This window comes from Nyctereutes procyonoides, unplaced genomic scaffold, assembly GCF_905146905.1.
Source record: "Nyctereutes procyonoides isolate TBG_1078 unplaced genomic scaffold, NYPRO_anot_genome, whole genome shotgun sequence".
NCBI classification, from domain to species: domain Eukaryota; kingdom Metazoa; phylum Chordata; class Mammalia; order Carnivora; family Canidae; genus Nyctereutes; species Nyctereutes procyonoides.
The window spans coordinates 26,753,093-26,779,900 of NW_026575121.1; the positions used below are offsets into that span (position 1 = coordinate 26,753,093).

At 37.0% G+C, this 26,808-nt stretch overlaps 2 protein-coding genes across 2 annotated transcripts in view; one reads left to right on the forward strand and one right to left on the reverse strand.

Annotated features, from left to right (window-relative positions):
* Positions 1–352: 352 nt before the first annotated feature.
* MZT1 (mitotic spindle organizing protein 1) lies at positions 353–19,180 on the reverse strand. Its single transcript, XM_055335790.1, has 3 exons — positions 18,939–19,180; positions 9,337–9,482; positions 353–2,116 (listed from the first exon to the last, which is right to left on the reverse strand). The coding sequence occupies exons 1-3, from the start codon at positions 19,012–19,014 to the stop codon at positions 2,093–2,095; spliced, it is 246 nt and encodes an 81-aa protein (XP_055191765.1). The 5' UTR covers positions 19,015–19,180; the 3' UTR covers positions 353–2,092.
* Positions 18,559–26,808, forward strand: part of BORA (BORA aurora kinase A activator) — a 30,302-nt gene continuing 22,052 nt past the window's right edge. Inside the window, exons 1-4 of the mRNA XM_055335788.1 lie at positions 18,559–18,901; positions 20,377–20,544; positions 22,223–22,329; positions 25,328–25,373. Coding sequence (XP_055191763.1) covers positions 18,764–18,901; positions 20,377–20,544; positions 22,223–22,329; positions 25,328–25,373 — 459 coding nt within the window. The 5' untranslated portion in view covers positions 18,559–18,763. The remainder of the gene's footprint in view (positions 18,902–20,376; positions 20,545–22,222; positions 22,330–25,327; positions 25,374–26,808) is intronic.

The following is a 26,808-nucleotide window of genomic DNA, read 5'->3' on the forward strand; positions in this document are numbered from 1 at the left end:
AATTGATTTAAACATGTTTAAAACTTGATACTTGATTATTAGAAAACTTTTAAGTATGGAGTATGTATAAAACTTTGTAATGTCCCACTATGTAAGGAATCCCTTACTTGAAGTAATGAGAAATATGATCTGACACCTATTTGAAATGCCGACATTGTTTTCAAGTCTGGGGTAATGTTAATAGAGCTATCTACTCTACCAGGAGAAATGTATTGCAATTTATACCTCAAGCTTAATTTTTTACTGTAAATCATAGAGCCTTTAAATTATCTTCATTCTAAATATTTATAGAATATTTACAGAAACAAAAGTTGTGTTCACAAAGGATATATTAAATCAAAGTACATGCCAGTATCACCAAAATGGTTTTATTTCTGTCACTGACAACATGCATAACACTGCCAATTGTATCATTACAATTTGTTTTGATTTTGTTAAATAGTACTTAAGTATGCATTAAAAATATATGTTTACATTTAAATGTAACACTTAAAGAAGTTCTCTGTAACCATAGGCCTTCTCAATATATTTTCCTGCTCTGTATCAAACATAAATAACTTAATCTACAAAACCATAAATAAAACTATTAACTCTTGTGGCCTAAGAGTATATACCGATTTTGGAGCTTGACAAAAATGTCTTTATGATTTTATGAGTAACAACATGCAGGATCTGCAGTGTTTACTATCAAATAAATGACTTATCACAAGTCGTTATTGTTTCCCAACCAAGTCTGCCAATAATACACCTTTCTAGTGCCCTTGGTAAAGATTCTAGGTGCTTACAGTCAAAATAATCAAGACTAGATTTTTATAATAGTGCAGAAGGTTGTCACTTAAATATTAGTGCTAATTTGTCTGAAGAACAAAAAAATGCTGCTAAAGAGTAAATGCTTATACTATCATTTAAATGGAAGCTAACAAAATCTAAAATAAAATCAGATTAAAATCCTATCAGCCTTGGGAAAAATATTCCAATAAGATTCTGCTACAGGAACAGATTTAACACTATCCTACATTTTCTAAAATTTACTTTGAACCACCACTTTGATTAGTTAAAACTTTCAGGGAAAAAATAATGACAAAGTGTCCTTAGAAAGGAATACTTATAATTCCTGATACAGAACACTTGATTATTTAGCTTTTGTTTAATGGCTGGAAATTTATTCTTTCAGAAAATATCGTATTTGTTGAAACAGATTTCCTATTTAGGGATTTATTAGATAAGCACTCAAACTATTTTTATGTAATAAACTTCAAAGAATTTTGCATGTCAGAAATGTTTCATTATGTGTGTTTTTTTTTTTAGGTTGTCATATGTAGAGTATAAAACTCAAAGAAAAATATTGTCAATATTTTCATTAAATTTAAATGATTCATTCAAATGACAATACTAAGCACTACCACTTTTAAATCTAAGTTTCTAAGTTTTATTTTGTAATCAATGCAAAAACAATCTGGTTCATACTGCTAAGTGACAGATAAACTTTTATGTTTAAAAAACTAAATATTCTGTGTTAAAGAAGAGCAGATTAGAACAAATCATTTCAAATTTCTGTGCTCTTATAACAGATTCTGATATGTTGTAAGTCTAAATCAAAATTCATAAATGGTGGCTGAAATTCTGTCAACTTTTAGCCCAATACAACACAAATCTATGGTTATTTTGCATAAACAATTCAAAATTAAATTTTATAATGGAAATGTCAACAAGTCATAACTACTACATTACTTCTGATGGGTTCCACTATACTTCAACCAGGCACAGCAGATGTGCACATCTGATAGACAGACTGCTTAGAAAATTAAAGCTATCAGAGCTATAAATAAGGAATACATAAATATGAATACAGCAATGCCAATGCATTAGAGCTGTTAAAAAAAAAGTAAGATGTGATGTAAACACATCTGATAGTTCTCTCTGTAAGCCATTTTCCACTGATTTATAAAGCTATGGTTTTATAATTCTTTTAAAAAGGAAAATGTTTCTACACTGCTGCATGCAGTAATTTCACTGTACATTCTTGACTACAATGCAATCTTCAAATCCTCCTGAAGAGCTTGACATATCTCATCAGGATTTCTCCAGAAAGTCAGCTTGTCGTATTTTCAGCAGCCTAGAACAAGAAAGTAAGTTTCATTATAATAAATCCATGAAAAAAGAGACACCATGGAGATATATTTGTCAATACTGCACTGTCATTAACAAACAATTCCTCCTCCACAAACACTGAACCACTTTCATCAGGATAATGCAGTGCTTTTCACTCTTTGCAATACATTAGACCTACCTTTTGAACTGACTGCTAGGCTGACAGTGGAAAATTTGTCACATCATCTTAAATAATACAGTTAATGTAAAAATACACCGCTACTTGAAAAACAGACCCAAGTAGACCTTCTCCACACACTGTATCCACCTTATCCAGTCTTTGTTGGTTTGCTTGTTTATGCATGTTTCATTATAGTGTAAAAAGGGGATTAATAATGAAAAAGATCTTTCTGTCAGAAGACAGAGGAAAAAAGGGGCAAAAGGGAATAATGAACACATGTCTAATCCTCTTCACCTATATCACCATATACTTTCCCTGATTATTTTGCAGAAATTTGTAGACACCATATAATTCATCAATAAATGATTTGAGACTTTTTTTCTTTTTAAAGATTTATTTTAGAGAGAAAGAACAAGCATGCATGCGTGCTCAGGGAGGGGCAGAGGGAAAGCAGCAGACTCCTGGCTTAGCTTAGTGTGGAGCCTAATGGGGATCTCCATCTCACAACACTTGAGATCATGACCTGAGCAGAAATCAAGAGACGTTTAACAGAGCCACCCAGGTGCCCTTGATAAATATTTCTAAAAGATAAGGATTTAAACAAGTACTTTCTCAATGCTAAATAGGAAAATGATGACTTTAAATAAATTTAATTTCAGAAATATACGGTAAACTTTTAATTCATTTACATTTCCACTTCTTAATTAAAACTTGCTTTTAAGTTTAGTCTAAGTTCAAAGACCTTTCATGAAAATCCCTTAACATGCTGGGAAAATTGTAGTTAACTCAATCTGAAACACTCTTTGCCATTAGCAGAACCTACCACGTTTGTCCAATAGTTGGTTATTCTAGTTAGCCTTTCGCTTCTTTGGCTTTATTATTCACAAGGATTAGAAATTAGTGAAAAAAAAATATCCTTTGTTCTAGAAGGGTTTTCATTTTTTTTTTTTACCCCCTTAAAAGTTCTTATATTAGCTCTAGCTGCATATCTTTAGGCATTCTGTCTTCTTCCTAACCCCATTCTCAGAATCATCTACTTCAAAGATGACTTGAAATAATGTAAACAATTTTAGAGTTTCGAAAAAATTAAAGTACCTTAACTCTAATGGAATTTGTCTAGTCCCATTCCATTATCATACTAATTGTAGAGATTCTCCTCCAAGATGCAGACATTGAAAGAAGTATTTTCACCTGAACTAATTATAATATGCAAGCCATCAACCTTGTAAAGCATTCCTATTAATATGAATGCAGCACTACTTTCTGTTTGGAAGGACAGCACTGGCATCCTAAACTCCAGTTACCAAATTGCCATTAGAGCCTTCCAAACGTCCGAAACATTGCTCCTGGGAAAAATCAACTTCGGCAGTCTTGTCTCCCGGACTTTGCTTTCCTGTGTAAGCTTATTCCCTCCTTCCTTACTTCTCTCCCAACTCCAAATTCTACAGCTCCAGTGTCCTCGTGCTGTACAAAATGCTCCTACAGTGAGGAGACACATCATTCACTCTAAGGTGTTAGTAATCATATAAGAGAAAGGGCAAGGATTATTAGTACGAAATGCACCAATAAAAGTACAATTTGAGGTACCCTAGTCTTAGAGTAGAAGACACAGGAAAGTAGGTTTTTGCCCAGAATTCCTGAAATCACAATATGTAAATGTTGCTTATACTTCAGTATTAGCCTAGAGGAGACAATATGAAAATGCAGTGTTTGATAGAAGAATCATTCATAAAAATGTCTTTTAACAACTGCACCTTAATTAACAGTCCTACTTAGCCTGTGGGAGACACATACAAATAACACATCTACTGATGCTAAGAAGTTGACCTAATCCTGTGACACACAACCAGCTACTTGATAACTAATTGATTTAAACTGTATCAATATACAATCTGTGAGAAAGACAAAACAAGTAATGAAAAACTTGCAATTTTCTACATTGTTAACTAAAGGAAAAACTGGATGTTTCAGACCCCACAGCTCCTTGCAACATTTCAGGATGTCCCTAATTTATATTTTACACATTCTAAAATAGAAGTACATATAATGAAATTCTAATCAGTAGGCTTTCTAAGTAAAGGCAGAAGATCACAACAGGTACAGTTTTTTCTTACCCTATTTTTAGTACTGAAAGAAACACAAAAAATATGAAATTAATTACCAGCAACCATCCAAAAAGGAGAAAACCATATATGCTTTATTAAGTCTGTAAAGGATGGTCAAGGAAAGTTCACAACGCAGCTCCCAATACCAACCCAGTAACAGCAGGCAAGAGAGAATAAGCAGATTTTATAATTTAAAGAGAAGGAACCTATGAAAGGTTATTCTTTAATCCATAAAGTTAAATGTAATATTTTTATTTTTAAAGTAGCATGGTATCATCTAGAATGATGTTCACCAAGTATCGCTGGTTATCCCTTGGGTGGTTCTGAACGATTTATATCCTTCTTTGTATTTTGGTATTTAAATATTTTAAAATTGAGCATTTTTTAATAAAAATTATGTACAGATTTCAAAAATCCCTTTAAAGAAAAAAAAGTCCTAATTAACATTTTTCCTCTTTGCTAGAAACTTTTCAGGATTCTCCTCCCTGCCTGGTTTTAATGAGAAACTGGCATACTGGTTGTTGTTTATAGAGCAGTGTGTTTAAAGAGGCTTTGTGTGAGACCGTTCTTCCATTCAAATAGGCAATGCTTTTTAATTTTATCTTATTTATTTTCCCTCCTATATCTCACTATGGCCCACTATTCTCACTATGCAATAACCAGCATGTTGAAAGCAAAAACGCTATGTTAAGTAGGTAATTCTCAAACTCCTATCCTAATGCTTTGTGTGTTTTATTTTGTCTAAGTAAGTGCTATGCCAAAATACTTCTCTCAGTTTCTCTTGCTGCTAACTAGGTTGTCTCTGGTTCCTTTATGGTACTCAAACTGCATTACAATATGAAAACTTCATGCTCTTCTGCCTCCCTATTCTCTGTCAAATTCCAATATAACAAAAATTCATGCAGTTGTGGAAAATGTTTATTAAATAAATTCTCTTCCACTAGAATTTCAGAAATTTACCGATCAAAGACTGATACTACATTTTATTTTTAACAACAGTTATGAGAGAATACAAAGCCAGGGAATGTTCCCATGCCACAGTCCATTAACTTAGTTCTAATCACATTTCATCTTTTTTTAAAAAGCAGGCTCAGATATTTTTTAGAACTTACTATAGGTAAACTTACAGTTAACAACCTGAAGCCAGAGTCCAAGTTTAAATCTCAGTTCAACTACATCTCAGTAAGTTCTTGGGAGAAGCTGGCCACCATAAGCTTCAGTTTCCTTAACAGGAAACTACTAACCATAGTAGCAGTACATATCACTGCTGTGACCATTAAAGAAATAATGCAAAGAAAGCTGTTAGTGCAAAGAGAATGATAAAAGGCAAGTAATATTCTTATTATATTTAGTTATTTCTCTGTCGTATGAAAGCATGGTTGAGGGTTTAACATTTAACAACAACAACAAAAAAAACATTTAACAAAAGGTTCACATTCAGAATATTTAAGACTACTAATACAAAAGGAAAAATAGACAACCCAGAAAAAAATGGGCAAACTACTTGAAAAGGTATCTTGCAAAAGAAAATGACCAAAAGAACATGTAATAACACATTCCACCTCATTGGTACTAGGAGAAATGCAAACAAAACAAAAACGCACATAAGAAACTCATACACAATTACCAAAATAACTAAAATTAAAAACACAATAAATATTGGCAAAGATGTGGAGAAAGGAAGAGAAACTCAGATGCGGCTGGTGGAAATAGAAATTGACACAAATACTTTAGAAAACTCTGGCGTTATCTATTCCAGTTGAAGATAAACATAACCTAAAACCAAGCAACTTTACTAACAAAAATGCATGCATATATATGCATCATGAGTCATTAACAACTATGATCACAGCAGCATATTTCTAATAGTCCCACCCTGGTGGTACCTGAATATCCATTCACAGTAGAAAGGATAACAGGAGTATATTTGTGCTACAAAGCATGATTGATTATTCCAGTGAAAGGGACTGTATTACAGCTACACACAACATAAAAAAAAAAACAAAAAAACAAACAAACAAAAAAAACCTCTGGGGTGCCCGGGTGGCTCAGCTGAGTAAGCATCACTCTTGGTTTGGGCTCAGGTCAAGATCTCAGGGTTTTAAAAACAGAGATCCTCATAGAGTCTGCTTAACATTCTCTCTCCCCCTCTTTCTCTGAACCTTTCCCTGCTCATGTATGTGCTTGGATGCACTCTCCCTCTCAAATAAACAAATCTTGGGGAAAAAAAAACAAAAACAAAACAAAAAACAGGGCAGCCCAGGCGGCTCATTGGTTTAGCAGCGCCTTGAGCCCAGGGTGTTGATCCTGGAGACCTGGGAGCAAGTCCCACGTCGGGCTCCCTACATGGAGCCTGTTTCTCCCTCTGCCTGCATCTCTGCCTCTCTCTGTCTCTTATGAATAAATAAGTAAAATTAAAAAAAAAAACCATAAACCTCACATCCTCACAATTCTACTCGTAAATGGAATCCAAACACTCCTCCCCCCCCACACACACAAACTCCCAAAATAAAGAGGAAATCAGATCTATAAAAAGAGAAGAAACTAATGGTTGCAAAGAGGAGGGAGAGGAGTTCGAACAAATTGGGTGAAGGTGAGAGGGAAAAATAGGTTCCAGTTATGGAATGAGTAAGTCACAGGAATAAAAGACACAGCATAAGGAACACAGTCAATAATACTGTAATAGTGATATCACCAGACAAGTGGCAGCTCTACTTGTGGGTGAACAGATAGCATAATATACAAACCTGTCAAGTCATTAAGTTATACACCTGAAACTAATGAAACATTAATGTGTCAACTATATTAAAAAAAAAAAAAACACTCTCAAACATAATGTGAAATGAAGAACCCAATAAAGACCTCTATGATCCTGGTTTACATAAAATTCAAAACTTTTACAAAATTAAACTGCAGTGTTTAAAGACCCATGTTTAGTCAGTAAAACTGTTAAAAGTAAGAAAGCTCCTACCATAAAAATCAGAACAGTAGTTATTGAAAGGGGAAGCAGGACAGCCGAGGTGATAGGGGAGCTCAAAGGAACTTTAGGGCTCTGGCATGAGAACTGCACAGATAGTCTCTTTATGACAAATTTTTGCTGTGTAAATGTATTTGGTTTACCTTTCTGTGTTAGATTTAATAAGAAAGTTTAAAAAAATCTCAAAAACCCAAAGCACTGGAACTTACTGGAGACTGACTTAATTTTAGATAAATTACATGCATTATATAGTTTTGCTTTCTCAAAAAAAAAAAAGAAAAAAGGCTAGAGAAATGTTGTCTGTCCTTGGACAAGTTTTCAGAAGGATTAACTTGAGTATCAGCATCTGTGATGAGTTAGTTACATAAACAAGGAAATAAAATCATCCAAGGTCTTAAATCAGTGTCTGGAAGCAAGAGGGAATACACCTTTCCTGTTCCTAATGCGAGCAATTAAGAAATGGCGAGTATGAATTTGAAAAAAAGATAGTCCTCTGGGCCCCTGGTAGCAGTGCAGCCAACTGGCCTCTGCAGTCCCTTCGTCTTAGAGCTACTATGTGTCCTTCTTCCCTCTTCTTGAAGGAGAGACACTTCTTCACAGCCAGGTAGCCCTACTGGCCAGTTTCCTTCCTGTAGAATCCAGAAGTATAGAATCCCAGCCTTTTTTCATTTTGTCTGGGACCCTTTTATTGGGGTTAGAGATGGTTGACTACATCTATGAATCATATACTTCATCTCACCAGAGCCACCACTCTGGGCTTTCTCTCCAGAGTATGCTCTTTGGGTAAGGCTGAGAATTTTCCAGATCAATTGCTGGTTCCTTTTTTCTTAACCAGTTCCTTCCTCGATTTCTCATTCCTCTTACATTTTTATTTAAGTAGCAAGGAGAAATCTTTGCTACTTTCCATACTTTGTTAGGAAATTTCAACTAAATATCCAAGTTCATCACTTACAAGTTTTATTTTTCTTCCAATAGTAAAATATAATTCAGCCAGGTATTGTCACTTTACAGCAAGGACAATCGTCTCTCTGGTGTTCAGTATGTTCCTCATCAGATCTCACCAGAAGCCATTATCCATTATTTCTAGCAACATTCTGCTCAACATGATACATGTATTCGCTAAGACAATTAAAGCTTTCTCTACAGCTCTTTTCTCCTTTCTGAGCCCCTACCAGAACTGCCTTTAATGTTCAAAGTTCTACCAACACTTTCTTCAAGGAAAACTGGGCCTTTTCTATCAAGTGTGTAAAATTTTCCAATTCTACCCATTACCTAATTCCAAAGCCACTTCCTGACTTGCAGGTATTTGTTACAACAGCACCCCACTTTCTAATAGTGAAATCTGTATTAGACTTCTAGGGCTGCCACAACCAGGTACCATAAACTGAATGGACTGAAACAGGAATTTATTTTCTCACAGTTCTAAAGGCGAAAAATCTAAAATCAAGATGTCAGAAGGCTCTAGCAGAAGATCCTCCCCCTGGCTTCTTCCTAGCTTCTGATGGCTGCCAACAATCCTTGGCTACCATCGCAATCTCTGCCTTCACTGTCACAAGGCAATGTCTGTGTCTGTGTGTCCACATGGTACTCTCCTGGTGTATCTCTGTCCAAATTTCCCTTGTCTTATAAGGACATCAGTCATTAATCCACTATCTCATCTTAATTTGATTATACCTGCTGATACACAATTTCCAAATAAGGTCACATTCACAGGTACGTTATCTTTTTGGGCACAGACACAATTTTACTTACAACACTAGGAAAATTCTAAACACAGCTGGAGACTTCTGTGAAGAGACAATGTAGTCCATGATAGTAGCAATGCTTGTAACTGAACATACGTTACTAAGACTCTGGTTTTCAGAATTTCTGATGGTGACAGAAACTAATTTAATCACATTTAAGCAAGCTCTTCCACATAAATTCCACTCACCATTTTCTATAAAGCATCTTTCCTTAGAATAAACATACAAATCTCTAACCTTTAGTGCTTCAGTGGCCTTGCGAAGTTCCTTAATAACCGATGATAAAGCTTCTGGGTTAATTCCTTGTTCACAAAGCCGTACACAAATAGACAAAGTTTCCATATCTAAGCCAGTATTCAGAATTCTTGAAATTTCCAGCAGAACTGAAAAAGATATAGAGGATATTTAAAAAAAAATTACATTTAAAAATACGTACACAGTATTGTTTTTAATTCATATAATATTGCAAGTACCAAAAACTAGCACAGTATCCCTAGATTTTGAAATTATCATGTAATACTGTCTTGTTCTCTTACTTAGCCTAGCATCAGAAATACACTTATACTCTCCCTCCACATAACTGCTTTTTAGACTTTGGTTTATATTCTACAACTCATTTAATATCTTAAATATATGCATTATAATGAGGAGTATTATGAACATTTCCCCATTTTTAGTATGCTTTTACAATATAATTTAGTCTTACAACATTCCATTTTATGAAAACATCTTATGTTACTTAACTACTCTACTATGTAGGAGTTACTATTTAGGAGTTAAGGGTCTCAAGTTTTCCCCACTGAAATAATCCTGCGATAAACATCTGTACATACTAACTATATTTTATTTCATTAGGATAAATTCCTAAAAGTGCAATGCTCAGTGATGTACATATTTAAGGCTTGAAGTGCTTAGAAACTTCTACAATTTGACAGAGTAATCACGTCTGTTGAAATCATGAAAGCTTATTTTTTTAACTTTTTTTTTATAGTACTTCATTTTATTGCAGTTTATAAAAGTAATTGACATAAGAAACACTAGCAAAGGGAAGCACAGAATGTAAATACACTGGCTCCATTACATTTTGTTTTATGGTGGTTATTCCCCAGAGCATGTTTAGAATTTGTTAAGTCAATGGTCAACATATTATATATGGCTGCCTATATTATTTTCCCTTGGCAGTATACTTAGAAAGTTATTCCCCATGCAAAGATTATATAATTATATACCAGGATTCCCTTCTATTACTTCAAAGTTTGTTTCCCATCTGCCTATAAACACTTGAAGATTTAACTCCCTGGAGTTCAGGTGGAAGACAGGATTTAACTTTATCTCCCCTAAATAAGCCCATTTCCTCAATACTATTTATTGAATAATCTCTCCTACTATTCAGCTAAAATGCCTCCTTTATCACAGGAAATTCCCATTTACCCATGCATTTGTTGCTTCTCTTATGTCAGAACCACAATTTTAATTACTAACTTTTATCAGCATGTAGAAGGTTAAAGATTCTGTTATCTTTCCTTTTCATAAGCCCTTTCGTTCTCTCAGTGAACTTAAAAGTCTTAGTCAAGGGGTGCCTGGGTGGTTCAGTCGGTTAAGCATCAGACTCTTGATTTCAGTTCAGGTTATGATCTCAGGGTTGTGAGACAGCCCTGCATTTCCACACTGGGCATGGAGTCTGCTTAAGATTCTTTTTCTCCTTCTGCCCTTCCTCTTTCCTTCTTTAAAAAAAAAAAAAAAAATCGTATCAGACATTCATTTACATCTCTAGAGTTTTGAGTTTTTTAAAAAATGTCTTCCGTGCCTCTACTTAACTTTTGAACACATGGAGGACAGTTCAATGTCCTTGTTTTGCTAATTCTAACATATGTGTCAGCTTTAGGTCTGTTTCAACTGACTGAATTTTTCTACCATGGGTTGTTATTTTCTGGCTTTACATACTTAAGAATTTTTTATTAGATGCTTGACATTGTAATTTTACCTTGTTGGTTGCTATTTTTGTATTTCTATATACATTCTATATTTTTAATATTTATATACATATTCTTGGGTTTGGAATGAGATGCAGTTACCTGAAAGCAGTTTGATCCTTTTGAGTCTTTTAAAATTTATATAATCAGGATCAGATGCCTGTTTAGTGTACAGGTAATTATTCCTCACCACTGAAGGAAGACCCTCCTGAGTATTCTGTTTTGCAAATTATCCCTGTTCTGGTCTCTCTGGACTCTAAATTCCTTCTGCTAACTTAGGGGATCCACTGGGTTCTACCTAGGTTCATAGCACCCCTCAACCACATTGATGCCTGGTAACTCTCGGAAGGTACCAAGAACAGATAACTTGTGGATTCTTTTCATTTACAGTCTGGGATCACTGTCCTTTACTACCTGGTGTCCAGGGTCTTTAAAAATATTATTCCACCTGGGCTTTTTGTTGTTTTTTTCTTCTTCAGGTAGGAGGGTAAATAAATCCAGTTTCCGTTACTTCATCTTGGCTGAAAGCAGCCCTTTCCATTTCACTTCTTCACTTTTGATATCCTAACATATCAATACTGCTCTTCAGTTGTATGCAGGCTGTAGTTCTTGTTATCTGCTGAATTCATTTCAGTAACTCTATTTTGAGATTTCTTATTTCCCCCTAGTAACTGCTTGTTCAATAGTTAAATGCTTTTTTTATAACCACTCATTTTGTAGCTGTTGTTTCTGCTTTTACCTATTTGAAGCTACACGCTTGTCACTGGCTATTTTTGAAAGGTGCGTTTTCTATTTTAAGTATATGCATGCAGCAAAAAGGAGTGGTTAAGAGTCTGCTCTCTAGAACCAAAGTACTTGAGTTCAAATTTCACCTTCATTACTTAGTAGGCAAAGTAACCTTTCTGTGCCTTTCTTTTACAATTTTGTGAAATAGGAGTAGTAAGTACTTACTTTATAGGATCAGTGTGAGTACTACAAGACACACTCAGAATGCTGTGTCCATTGGCATCTCGCGCTCAAAAAGAGCTATTACTAATACCTTCTCTCTTTTCAATTTTTGTTTGTGTTGCTTATGTTTTGTATCTACCTTAGCTACTTAGTAAGTAGATTTCTGGCTGGAAGTTCATCTTCCACAGATTTTTCTTGATGTCTAAATTGGTGAAGCATTCTTGGGATAGGTAGTCTCACACTGGTCTCAGCCCTCTGGATCAGACCTGGTGGAAGCACACTGGCTCCAGACCCACAGGACACATGGATGGTACTTCCCAATCCCTGGCCATGGCAGATGGCACATTTCTGGCCTCCAGCTTCAACCAGGCACATAGGACACGTGGATGGTACTTCCCAATCCCTGGCCATGGCAGATGGCACATTTCTGGGCCCCAGCTTCACCCAAGCAGCGCAGCATGCTTTGTCAAGTTTCATTCCCAGTCTCCTGCTGTGGTTCCCATCTGCTCCTCTCTTTGGGGAAAACCTTTCTCTTTCTAAGCAGGAGATTTTTGCTTTCTTGAACATGGCTGTGCTGATAATTGCATTTTTACTAAAATTTTTCCTGTTATTTTTATATGCTTGGAGCAGAAAGTTTTAGCCAAGTGCTCAATCATCATCAATTTTGATAGTGAATCACCAATTTCTTTAATTTTTAGTTTTGTTTTCATAAATGCATTCTACCTTGCTTTGGTATATTCTAAGTGATTAATGTAGATATTCTAGAATATACTTATTTTTATTTTGTAGCCAGCCATCTTAACAAATCCTACTGATGTCTTTTAGTTAATTCTCTTCTGTTTTCCAATTAGATAATCATTTTACCTACAAATAATAGTTTCATGTCCTAACAGTCTTTTTCTTTTTTTATCCTACATTATTTGCTAAAACTTTTGTATCAGTGGTTAAAAAATAATTAAGTCAAAGAAATGCTTTTAACACTAATGTTAAGGATGATGTTAATTTCATATAACTATTCCTTGGCGTGTTAACAACGTACTGTTTTCTTTCACTAAGACTTTAAAATTAGAAGAAAAGTGTTGATTCTTATGAATTCTTTTTCATCAAACACTGAAATGACCAGGCAGCTTTCTGCCTTTGACATAGTAAAAGAGTACATTATATTGACAGACTATATTCACAGCTGAAGAACAGTGAGCTTAGGAAATCCCTACTTTTAATTGTAAGCAAGTTAGTAAACTTGTTCTTTATCTGGAAGTAGATGTTACCTCATCCCTCAAGTTGTTCACCATAAATACACTCTTGAGAAACCGCAGGAGGAAGGCCTTGCCTTCTCAGCCTATAGAGCAAGACTGTTCAAGTAGGCTCAGGGCTCACAGGCTGTATCTCCCAATAGTGACACTGCATGACTTCTGATGCTAGACTTGAGAAGGTAATATGGCTTCCTCCTGGCAATCTCTTGAAGCACTCTCTCTTGCACCCTAGCCACCAAGTGAGAAGAAACCCACATGCTGGAGACAACAGCCCCTGCTGCAGGCCCAGCTAACATGTGTCAACTAGAAGATATGTGAGTGAGAAAGCTTTGGGATGACTCTAGATTCAGCACTAACTGCAATGCATTAGAGACCTTCAATGAGAATTACCCAGATAAGCCAGGCCACCATACAGAACTGAGAGACAAGTACTTGTTGTTTTGTGCCAAGAAGTTTGGGATGGTTTGTTATGCACCAGGAAAAATGAAAGCAGGTACTCTGACCCTACTCCAACTCTCCAACATTACCAACATGAGCACCATCATCAACTATTCCTGACAAATTCTCACCAGTTTTCTCTGCATGACAGACCCTGGTCTATAAATGCTGTTTATTTCTGATTTCATGCCTTAGTTCATGCTTTTCTCCTCTGCCTTTTCTCTTCTCCCCATGTAATTCCATACTCTCTCTCAGGTCCATCTCAGGACTATTTCTTTCCTTTAAGCTTTCTTATAAAATCTATGTTGATCTTTACCTCCTAACTTCATAACCTATCTGTAATAAGTACTTCTGTGGTGCCTACTACATAACTGATACTTATATGTATTTTGTGCTATGTTACTGTTGGAAATACAATTGTGAAAAAAGACAGATATGGTCCCAATACTCATGGAATTACTGTATAGGAGAAATAGATATTAAAGTAATAACTGATCCTAGCCAAAAGGGAAATAAAGAAAGAAAAGCATACCTCCAAAACAAATTATAAGGGCATCTTACATAGTTGTGAAAGACAAGTGTTTAGGAAAGACTTGCCTGAAGAAGTGACAAGTAAGCTTACACTTCAAGGATGAAGAGAAATCAACCTAACACAGAGGTAAGAAGTACAAAGAGTGTGAAAAAAACAGCTTGTGCAAAAATTCCTGCATTAAAGAGAACTTGGTAAATTCATAGATCTGAAAGGTTCTAAATGTGGAGGCAATGTAATTCCAAGGAAAACACAGGTGTAAAATATGAGAAAGGACAGGCATGAACACTCACTAAGTCTCTGAAGATTTCAGAACTTTGGTAAGCTACTAAAAAATATAAAAATTAAAGTATGACAATCAGATTTTCATTTTTACAAGACCCCTGTGGCATAATATAATGATCCTGGAAAGAGGCAGAACACCCGTGGAGAGGGAGTCAACTTACTGCCATCTTAGAAGAGAGATTAAATGGTCAAACCTGAGACGAAGGAAGAAAGACTTAGTGAAGAACAGAAGGGAGGGGAGGTGAAACAAAGCAAGAATGATTCCTAGGTTTCTTTCTTCAGTGACTGACTAGACTGATAGCAGAGAGACTATATGTCCGTTTCACTGACATGCCTTGTATACTGTGAACTTTCTTAACTCCTTCTAACTTACTACCTGATATGTACTAAAGCAGCACTACACTGAAACCCTCTGGTGAGGAAGAGGTTCCTTTTAATCACATTTATAACAAGCATAATTATTAGTAGTAATTGAAGCCATAAGGAAATTTTTTAAATTTAAGAAAAATCAAAGTATAAAACTACCAATAAAGAGTACCTAAAATTTCAAAACATTGAAAAGCAAAAGAGGTAAGTGAGTACACTGGAGAACAGAGAGAGAGGCAGTATAGAAGACTGACATTTTTAAGAAGGAATCTGGAGAGAATGTTGAGGATATAAAAATGAGAGGAAGGGATTGACAGAAGACCTTATACTAAATCAGGGCCAGGGTATCAGTCGGGCTCCTTTCAGAGTAAGCCACACAACTACAAGCCTACCTGCTCCTGAAGTATCATTTTCAACATGCTTTCACTTCACAAAAATAAAAATGTTTATAGCTGAGTTCTATAACCCTGAAATCATGCAGATCCATTGGATTAGCTGATTCTAACCCAGCCATTAGAAATGACAAATACCCACCATTTGCTTCGATGTGGATGGAACTGGAGGGTATTATGCTGAGTGAAATAAGTCAATCAGAGAAGGACAAACATTGTATGGGTCTCATTCACTTGGGGAATATAAATAATAGTGAAAGGGAATAGAGGGGAAGGGAGAAGAAATGGGTAGGAAATATCAGAAAGGGAGACAGAACATGGAAGACTCCTAACTCTGGGAAACGAACTAGGGGTGTGTAAGGGGAGGAGGGCGGGGGGTGGGGGTGACTGGGTGGCGGGCACTGAGGGGGGCACTTGATGGGATGAGCACTGGGTGTTACTCTGTATGTTGGCAAATTGAACACCAATAACAAATAAATTTATTATTAAAATAAATAAACTAGTTGATTCTAGTAGTGATAGGAGGGAAGTAGTAAGATGATGAGAACTACACTAATCCTGAGAGAGGGTACTGGACTCAAAAACTTTTGGCACTCAAGGCTAGACTTAAGTTCAATGAAACCCCGCATTAACAAAGTTTCAAATGATAATCCTATTTGGGTAGTTCTGTTTAGCCCCTTTAGGCAAGCTGAAATTTTGTTTCTGGGAATGAATGTGGAGGAAGGTGGGATTATAAAATGACAACATGGGGATGCCTGGGTGGCTCAGTTGGTTAAGTGTCTAACTTAGGCCCAGGTCATGATCTCAGGGTCTTGGGATCCAGCCCAAGGTGGGCTCAGTGCTCAGCAGAGGAGTCTGAGTCTGCCTGACTCCCCAGCCTCTAGTTCCCCATCCTGCTGTGAGGGTATGTGTGCGCCCTTGCTCTAATAATTACATAAAATAGTTTAAAAATAAATAAAATAAAATGAAAACATGTAGGGTTTTTCCAGTTCAGTTTATGATTATTTACAGTGTTTTTAGTGTGCTTACCTTTGTGTCTTAATTATTAAACATGGAAAAGTTTTACATTAATTTTGCAGCAATTTAACTTCATATTTTATGTGACTGTCTTGGACTCCAATTATGGCAGAATACCAGGGATTTTCTGTAAGTTTAGAATTCTAATAGACGTGATATTCCCTAGCTGCCACATTTAATAAATGTTGATTCAGTGCCAACCCGGGGCCTTTTTATCTTGAGGTTTGTGGACTAACTGTATATGAAGGAGCGGTGTTCTCTAAGTCATAGAGCCTCTCAATTTTTATTTTTTAAAAAATCTGTATTTCTTCACTTTTTCCTGTTCTTTCACTCTCAATAATCTTCATTTTACACATACTCCTCCCAGTAAAAATATTGATGACGCAACCAATAGTCAGTTCTCATTTGTACATCAATAGTTCCACCAGTGATAAACTGGGAGTTCTCCATTCAAACAGGATTTTGTGGCCCTATAAATGAGGAACCTAAGTATAGCCATCATAAGAAAATTGACAGAAGTGGGGCCTCATACTCTATTCTTCAAAAGACCCACCGGCTTCCAAGCAAAGATGTAAGACAATATAACCATCGCTCACTTTTTGAAAGTTTATCTTATTTCACTTTGCTTTTATGGAAGCCATACATTAGTAGCTATTTTTGCTAACCAAAAGAAATCCAATAAATTTTTGCTTTTATGAAAATAGGCAAAAAGTGAAAATAGTGTTGTTTGTTTACGATAAGCCATTAGAGCCAGCACATAACCCCAGCATTTAGTGTTTGTTACTGCCAAGCTCCTTCCCCAGGAACTAAACTCAATCTCTTGCCATCAAGCTCCCAGAGCCTTAAACTAGTGTCTGGGAGCATCTGTGCTTTATCTCTATTTATTCTGTGCATCTGTTAACAAGATGTATCCTAGGGCATCACAAAACCCTAAGAAAGGTTATTTTGGGGAGTCTGAGAATGCTCAAAAAATTTTTCAATTCGTATTGGCTCTTCACTTTACATAATTTCAGCTTAGGAAAGGTTTCATGGGACCAGTCTGCTTCCAGATAGCTGGGGAAACCTATAATGTGGTACACTGAGAAAGAATGGGAAATAGGCTGAATATGATGTTAATAAAATTCTGGGGTGCCTGGTAGTTCAGTGGGTTGAACATCCAACTCCTGATTTCAGCTCAGGCTTGATCTCAGGGTCATGGGATGGAGTAGAGCCTTGTTCCTCTCTCTCTGCCTCCACCTCTAAAATAAATAAAATCTTTAAAGAATAAAGTCTGTTTTCTTTTCAGAGAAACAGCAAAATAGATACTTGGTAAGTAAAAAGCTAGATGCAAATGTTCTAATGTACATAGTTCTTTGAAAAGGAAAGCAGAGCAGCCCCAGTGGTTCAGCGGTTTAGCGCCACCTTCGGCCCAGGGGGTGATCCTGGGGACCTGGGATCGAGTCCTGGGTCGGGCTCCCTCCTTGGAGCCTGCTTCTCTCTCAGCCTGTGTCTCTGCCTCTCTCTTTCATATATAAATGAATTTTAAAAACCTTAAAAAAAAAAAAAAAAAGAATGTAAAGGAAAGCAACAACCTCTGCAGAAAAAGCCAGAAAACTTTAAAAGCCAGAAGCCCTTTAAGGAGTGACTGTATCAGTAAGTGAATCCCACAGGGAGATTCAGCAGAAAGGCCGGCACAACCAAGAACTGCAAAGTTTCTTCCTTTCTTAAAGATTTTATTATTTATTTATTTATTTATTTATTTATTTACTTACTTACTTACTTACTTATTTATTTATGAGGGGGAGAGAGAGAGAGAGAGAGGCAGAGACACAGGCAGAGGGAGAAGCAGGCTCCATGCAGGGAGCCCGATGTGGGACTTGATCCCGAGACTCCAGGATCGCGCCCTGGGCCAAAGGCAGGCGCCAAATCGCTAAGCCACCCAGGGATCCCCCAGAGTTATGTTTCAATAGAGATAAAGACTCATGTTAGTAACCCTCCGGAAAATGCAAAAAAAAAAAAAAAGAAAAGGGCATCAAACCCCTAAGTGGATGCTATAAAATGGAGACAAAGGAGTCCGCAAGTAGTGGGATGTACATGTAATACAACCCAAAGGTCATGGTAACTATTTTTTGCTTTATCGCCTCTGATACGCCTTTGCTTTGTGGTCTTAAATATTCACAAAGAACTTCTGGGAGGAGGTGACCTCACTTTATAGAAAAGAAAGAAATGGGGATCCCTGGGTGGCGCTGAGGAAACGGCCGGACGCCGGGGGTGGGGGGTGGGGCGCCCGAAGCCGGCTCCGCGGGAAAGGCCGCCAGGAGCCCGCCGCAGCGTGAGGCGCGCGTGAGGCGCGTGGGGTGCGTGAGGCGCGCGTGAGGCGCGTGGGGTGCGTGAGGCGCGGGGCGCGCGCGCCCGGCTGACGTGGCGGCTGGAACGCCGTGCGCGCGACACAGTACGCCGGAGCCCAGAGAGCGCTCTCGAAGGATGGCACCCTCAGCGCCACGGCCTCGGCGGATCCCCTGGGAGGATCCTCGAAGATGCCGTCCGGGGCCGGAAGTGGACCTCAAGTCCTTCTTGGCTTCCCGCCGCCTGGGGGCCCTGGCTGCGGGAAACGGAGACAAGGTAAAGGGGGGGGCGAGGGCGAGAAACGGGCACTCACCGTCCATGGTCTCCCTCACCGCGTTGAGGTTCGCCGCCGCTGCCGCCGCCGCCCCGGCGCCGCTGCTGCTCGCCATGGCGGAGGCCGAGGGAGGCGGGAGAAGGGCCTGACCCGGAACTGGAGCGCCAGCCTCTCTCCCGGGCAATCACACCACGCGTCCCCCGCTCACGCCGGGCAGGCTCCGCCCCTCGCGCTCGTCGGCGGCGTGAGGCTGCGTTGATTTAAATTTGGAGCCTCGTTGCTCTGCGCGGAATGCGAAGCGGGGAGCTGCCGTTCGAATTTGCTACGCGGCCTCGATGCGATTGGTTGGTTCGCGGACGGCGGTGCGACGCGATTGGCCAGTTCCCCCACGGGGCCTGTGCGCTGGTTGGCCTAAGACAGCGCGGAAGCGGGGAGTTAAAGAATCTGTGCCTGTCGTGGGAGCTGGCCGGGCCCCCCGGGAGCGCCCTGGAGTCGCCTACTGGGGGGGCTTCCTTTTTTATACGCACCACTAGGTACGTTCTCTGTCGCCCCTGGCCTTTGCTCCTGTCTTGGGTTGGAGAGCTCCCTTTTCCTCCCTTGCCGACCCACCTGCCCGCTGTCCCCCGGGGGGGAATGGGAGCAGCGAGGGAATAGGTGCGGAAGAGGGTGGGGTACGGGGGGGGCGCCGAGCTGTGATCGCCTAGGACTGGGAGTGGCACTGGCTGGAGTGTCCACCTCTGCTCTTCACCCCCAAGGAAGCCAGCTGCTCCAGCCTTCCAGAAGCGGATCCTTTCTCCCTAGTCGTACCGACCCCCTTTGACTGCAAGTAATGCAGTCTTGCCCTCTACCCTGGACGTCGTAGCGCAAGGAGGATGTTTGAGGAGGCAACCGAAGGGCGGTTAGTCTCCTAGCCCTAATCAGCCGTGCTTCGGGGCTAACGTGGAGGAAAGACACTCGTGCTTAAGCTTCCTTGCCTCGTATATATCTGCCTGCTGCAAATAATTGTTGCTTAGCAGCTGTCGTTTGATAGGCAATTGCTGGGATATCCGAAGTATGTTAAGTGTTTGGAGACTTGAAATAAGTAATGAAGAAACTATAGGTTTTAGTTGAAACGATAGCCTTTTAGTTGGAAAGAGTTTGGTGCCTCTAGACCCATTTCGTTGCTTCGAAAGCGGACCTGAACTCATTCATACGCGGTTGACTGCTACTTTTGTGCTACTTAGCTTCTCTGAGTTTAAATCTTCTGCAAAATGATATCCCTAATCATATCCCGTACCTCTCTAGTCCTCAAGGTTATTTCGAGGATCACTTTAGAAAATGTATGTGATGCCTTTTGTAAACTATAAACCCAAGAGCATTAGATTTTGAGTTCTTTATGCAAAATGTTTGTTGAATACATTTTAGTTGTCAAAATGAATGTGGAATGTGCCAGTTTTATTGTTCATAATGCCTTTTTTTTTTTTTTTTTTTTTTTTAGTTTTCTCTCTGTGCTATGGGAGATGTCAAAGAATCAGGAATGCAGATAACACCGGAAACTCCAGGAAGGGTCCCAGTTCTGAATCCTTTTGAAAGTCCTGGTGATTATTCTAATCTCCATGAACAAACTCTCTCCAGTCCTTCTGTTTTTAAATCAAGGAAATTACCAGTAAGCTATTCTTGACTAACATATACAAATTATCTTACATGTAAACATCTTTCTTTACAACTTAAGGGAGAAATTTATTATGGAGCACGTGGGGAATTTGCTTTCTTAATTGTAATGTTCACTGTAGTGACTGGGCTAATAATAAGTTAGGTAGATTTTTTTTTTTTTTTTTGCCAACATTTCTCTTTTTTTTTTCTTTCAGTAGATAATGTCTTGGCTTCTTGCAACTGGATATAGCTAGATACTGTGGTTGATTATGTATTTACTAATAACACATTCAAAGAGAAGCTATTTCATCTAATTATTCTCCTTTATTGAGCAAACCTATTTGCTGCTGTGTGTTAAAGTACGAAGCATAAAGAATAAGTCAGGGTCATTAAACACAAACTCTCAAGGAGCTTCTATTCTAATGCAGGGATCAGCAGACTTTTTCTCTCAAGGGCTAGACAGTAAATATTTCAGGCTTCACAGGTCATCTTGTTGCTGTTAAGACTAGTCAGCCTCTGCCTGGTATCACAAAAGCAGCCATAGGTAATATATAAACAAACATGGCTGTGTTTCAATAAAGCTTTAATTATGAATGTTTGAATTTCATGTAATTTTCTCATGTCATGAAATAATTTTTTATTTTTCCGATCATTATTAGCTTGCAGATTGTATAAAAAGAAGCCAACATCTACTCTAAAGGAAAAGAATAACTAATCCAGCAACTTCAAAACAATATATGTGCTGTTAGTGGTTAAGGTGGCTAAGGGTGCTATGGAAGGGAAAGTGCTCCTTTGGAGATTAGGAAAGGCTATTACTTTAGCTTATTTTTACTGTTACTTGCTACCCTGGCGTTCTTTTGAAGTATGATCTTTTAACCTAGTAAATTACCTAGAAAAACTGCAAAGTGTGTGGCTGTTTATGCTATATTTTCATGTCGGCTTAAACAAAGAGCAAGTTAAGTTGTACAGTTAGGCAGTTTATATTGAGTTAATCTGACCTCATGATTTTTGATTCAACTGTATTCCATTTTAGTTACCTGTTAATATAGAATAAATAATAGATTGGCTGCAACTTAATCCTCAAAGCCAGAATGTGTAGGATATTGGGTTTTTAAGCCTAATTTTGTCAAAAATGCATTCCAAATTACAGATTAGGATTTGGGCACGTTTCTGGTTCAGTTGGATAGTTGAATCCAGAAGAGTAGCAATGATTACTTTTCCTAGTTATTTTAAGGATCAACTATTTTATGATCTTTTGCAGGCACTTCTGTAGTTAGGACTTCATTTCATTTCAGTTCATTATTAGTGAAAGTAAAGACCTTTGATAACTCTAATAAGAGATTTTTACTTTTACTGGGGTATGTTGCATTGTTGATGAGTATTAATTCTGGAATTTCTATACCTTTATTACTCTACTGTGATTTTTCCTATCATTACGCAATTTTAAAAATCACCCAGATGGAAGATTCAGATATTTTAAAATACAGGCCAGTTGATTTAGTGTGATTTGATTATCATTTGCCATTTAATTTAGTGGTAAAGCCAAACTTTAAAATACAGCTTTAAAATACTTTTGCATTATAACCATTCACATTATTTTTGAAGCTGACATTTTGGTTAGCTTTTTGGTTAGCATTTCGATTAAGTATTTTAGTTTGCTTTTACTCATAAGTTCACTTTCTTTTGTTAAGACTCCAGGGAAATTTAGGTGGTCTATTGATCAACTAGCTGTAATAAATCCTGTAGAAATAGACCCAGAAGACATTCATCGTCAAGCTTTATACTTAAGTCATTCTCGGTAAGTTTTCATTTTTTGTATCTAAGTATAATAACATATTATTAAGTGAAGAAAGATAGGAAATTCCAAAAGCTGAATATATTTATATGTAAAGATAGCAGGGAGGAAAGATTCTGATACAGATTTATTGTACCTAAATGAAGAGTGAGTTCAAAGAAAGAACTGTATCCAGAAAGAAGATGCCCTTGCTAACAGTTTTAAACCTGAGTAGGGATCTTCTGTGGTTTTTTTTTTGTTTTTTGTTTTTTGTTTTGAGATAACTTTCTTCTGCTACTTATGGGACAACTGTGCTTTCCAGCACTTAGTAGAAGGAAGACCATTTTGCAATTTGTACCTTTCTATATGATTGTGGCTTTTCCCATTGAGTTTTTGTATTGTTTGTGGGTTTTTTTTTTTTTTTTTTTTGTGGTATGGAGTAAAGCAAAATGCTCTTTCATTTCTGTTTGTGTTTGAGGTTTGAGGAAGCCTAAAATCCCCTCACCAAATTCAAACACATTAAATGAAATGGTATCCATTTGCAACAGAGAGAGCTTTTCTAGATATTATCTAGCTTTGATATAAGACCCTTAGGGATCTAAATTACATTGTATTGCAGTCAATCTGTTAATCAGAGCAGCCTTAACTTGTTGATATTTTATATAGGTTTCTAAGCACTGGTGTGTCTTGGACTGGTGTACTGTGCTGCTTGATGATGTCCAACATAGAGACGACATGTACTTCTTTGGTGGAACACACCTAGCTTTTGATTACATATTACTGTAATCTGTAATTATAAATAACAGTGTTTGTTAATAGTTTTGGGGATTCTTGTTGATGTCAGTTTTATAGTCTGATTTTTTAGATATTTGAAACAATTGAATACTGATGTAACCACCTTTTAATTTTCACTCCCAAGGTACATGTGTTGTCTTTCCAGAATAATGGATAATTGTTTTCTCTTTAACTTCAGAATTCAGTCACAGAAAAATGTATATATGTTGCAATACTTTTGCAAATATTTGTCTGGGTTTTCTACCCCTTCCTCTCTTGCTTCGTAACTTGATGACCATTCACTCACAATTAATGTCAATCTAGAAGTGTCATAAAAAGGGACTAGAATGGAGAGAGAGCGTAAAAGAACTTTAACTTAAAAATAAATAGTATCTTTGAAGAGAAAGTGAAAGTTTCAGAATCTAAAAGCAAATGGGTGGCATCAAATTAGACTGATTTTTTTTTTTTGTTTCACACAAACTATTTGCTTTATTATTTGCCTCTTGATATATTCAATCATGGACAAATGTTATCTTAGTTAAGAGGTATTTATTGAGCGCGTTGAGGAATACTGAAGAAGTATAGACTATTATTTCTAATATGAACCAACAATACAGTTAACCAAAGTTGTGGCACAACATTTCTATACTTATTCATAAATGATGTATTCTCTAGGTAGATTTATGAAAAGAATCTTGGTGTATTTCAGTAGGTAGATTTGTAATACAAAAGAGAGGAAAAGAGTGGGAAAGACCGTAATTTTAATATAATTTACTAATGTAATTCAATACATGTTTATGGCTTCTACAAAGGACGGTGAGTACAGTCTCAAGAAAACATTGATTCATTCTTAGAAACAAGCAGTGGCTTCCAGTGCCTCTTCCTTTCTAATCTGAGTTCCCAGTTTCAGTGCTTCCCACCCTTTCATACTGCTACTCATAAAAAATGATGACAATAAGGCAGATGGGTGTAAGCAAATGAGTCTGTCCATACAGAAGTTGAACAGTCCTGAAAAGGCCCTCCTCTACTCAGGATCCATTCAGGATATCTGTGTAACCTAGATGCATCATGCCAGTGTTCTGTGATATAATGGTCAGGATACTCTGTCCTATATGACTTCTTAGAACCTTCCATGATCAGGTGGTAAATATTTGCCTAAACTGATTTTCACTGCTTCTAGCAATCCCCTAAATATTTCAGGTTCTTAGTCCATCTGATGCAGCAGAAAATATTTCTGAATGAGGTAGTACTAAATCAGAGCTTACTAAGTATTATATGCTGTTACTGTGCACTGTCATTTTGACCTGCTTTATGTGCATGATAAGATAAAGAGAACTGAGTTATTTGCCCCCCAAAATGGCTATTGTTCAAGCTGAGATATGTGGATTATCACTGTAGTCTATTTTCTCATCATTCTTTTACTTGAAAAATTCACTTGATTTTAATTTGTGAAACATATTCTTATATGAGGTTTGTTAAGCTACTAATATATATATGAAAAACTTGGAAAGACATTCTTTTAAATTGTTGTAAAAAGAAGTGTTTACCAACTTATTAACAGAGAGCAAATAGTCTTCCCTGGGACAGATTAAAGTGGTCCTCTAAGGCTAGCTGCTTAGTCCTTGGCAAGTCTATGCCTCATGCTGGAGACCCAACATTTTGTTAAATCTTGTAGCTGATAAACTTGTGTTGCTGTAATTGCATATTGTATCAAAATAAAAAAAATCATTTGGACAGAATTCTATATTGTCAATATTTTATTTCATAATTAATATTTTTGTTCCTTAATTCAGAACTATGATAGTTTCTTTTCTTCTATTTCAGAGTAAGAGTTGATTCTAAAATTATGGCTATGATAAACTTGCTATAATTGAAGAAAAAGAATTTGAACAATAGATTTCTGTGGAATGAAATGCCTCTTGTGATAGTTAAAGAACAAAGTTTATTCAAATTACTTTATGTTGTTAATAGTAATTTAAAAATTGTATCAGTGTAAGCCCTTTAACAGAAAATACTATTCCATTCAAACTGAATGGAAAGGAGGGAGGTAAGCCTAACAGCACAATGCCAAATATCCAAATACTGTCATTTACTAAATGTGATAAGATACAGGTTGTTGTTTTTTTAATGAGCCTAACATTTGCCAGTTTTCAACAGAAGGAAATTATTTCTTTGAAAGCTTATTATTTTAAATGTTCAATCAGCTGAAGTAATGGCATGGTTATGTTTCTTCTTTATCTCTGTATAGAATAGATAAAGATGTGGAAGACAAAAGACAAAAAGCCATTGAAGAGGTAACTTAAAACTGTTACTGATCATAAAGCCAGTTAAGCATCAATTCTGCGTGCACGTCACCTCTTTTAGGATGACTTCCTTTAAATCTTTTACTATCCCAGAACCTACCAGCCTGGCCTGTCCCTAGCCGTGTCAAGTGCCCCTCTGTACTCCCATAAGACCAGTGTTGTTCAGCCATTCCAGTGCCGGTCATAGTGCTGCTATTACAATATTGTAATGATTGGTTTAGTGCTTCTCTCCCCTTGACTAAATTCTTTTTTTGGCCAATATTGTACTTTACTTATCTTTTCATTCTCAGGACCTATCAAACAGTTTGTCTTCCTTGTGCCTTCAGGATACTGATGAGCACAAACTTTTGTTTCAAGTTGGAGTTTGTATAGGGGAAGTTGAATATTTTCAGACCTTGGAAATCGAGATTGGCATTGGCAATAGTTTCATCTTTTGTTGTTGTTAATGCTTTGAGTTTTCAAGACGCAATATATTTCATGAAATAAAATACCTTTCTAAAACACAGAAGAAAGTATATTACACATGTAGGGGTTTTTTTTTAGATAAAAATAATAAACCAAGTTTTTCACTTTTTGCTCATTTGTTTGATGATCTCCTCCTAGAGTGCAAACCAGGGTTATCTATCTAGTTATTTCCCAGAAAGTCTTTATGTCATGACAGTACCTGTTTTTCCTTTTTCCCTTGCCAGCCCTCTCTAACCACCCCTATTCCTTAGCTATATTCAACTCTTCTGAATCCCAGAACACTTCAGCTATGGTGTGTGTATAGAAATTAAGTGATGCTGTGCCGCCCCCCCCCCCCCCCCCGCCGGCGCTTATTTTTCTAGTGTTGATATTGGCCCCTTGTGTTTCAGATATAGCATATTTCTTCAAAAACTCTTGCATGTGCTTTCCTCCTCCCAAATATTATCTGCTTATTTATCTAGTAACTTCAGAATTTTCATTCTGATCTATCACTTGATTCCACCACAGTTGAATATCTCAGACTGTTTCCCATTTCCCAACATTTTAGAAAATGTGCTTTCCCTTTAGAAGCCTCAATTTTAAAGGGAAATTCAGCAAAAAATTTAAGAAAATAAAATCAGAGTGAAAATTAGGGTCAGTGTATCAGAAACAAGTTAATGTATCAGAAACAAATATTTTCAAATGTATAAATATTTGAAAGAATAAATACATGCAGATAGTATAAACAAAGTTTAGACTTCAAAGAAAAATTATAAAGTGAAAATAAAGAGCTTCTTGTTTCCCATCTTACTTCCTAAAAGTAACTATGTGACTTTTATATTTAGATTAATTTTATGTATATAATGCAAATGGCCTTTAACAAATAGTATCATCATTCTCATACTGTTTTGCATCTTTTTTTGCTTAAAAATGTTCCTTAGTTTTTTTTTTTTTTTAGCACATACTGATTCTTAGTAATGGC

Coding starts and splice junctions, on each gene's coding strand:
- MZT1 (XM_055335790.1), bottom strand. CDS start 19,014: ATGGCGAGCAGCAGCGGCGCCGGGGCGGCGGCGGCAGCGGCGGCGAAC. Junction 9,483..18,938: donor GGTGAGGGAGACCATGGACG/GTGAGTGCCCGT, acceptor TATCTTTTTCAG/TTCTGCTGGAAATTTCAAGA. Junction 2,117..9,336: donor AGGCCACTGAAGCACTAAAG/GTTAGAGATTTG, acceptor TTCTTGTTCTAG/GCTGCTGAAAATACGACAAG.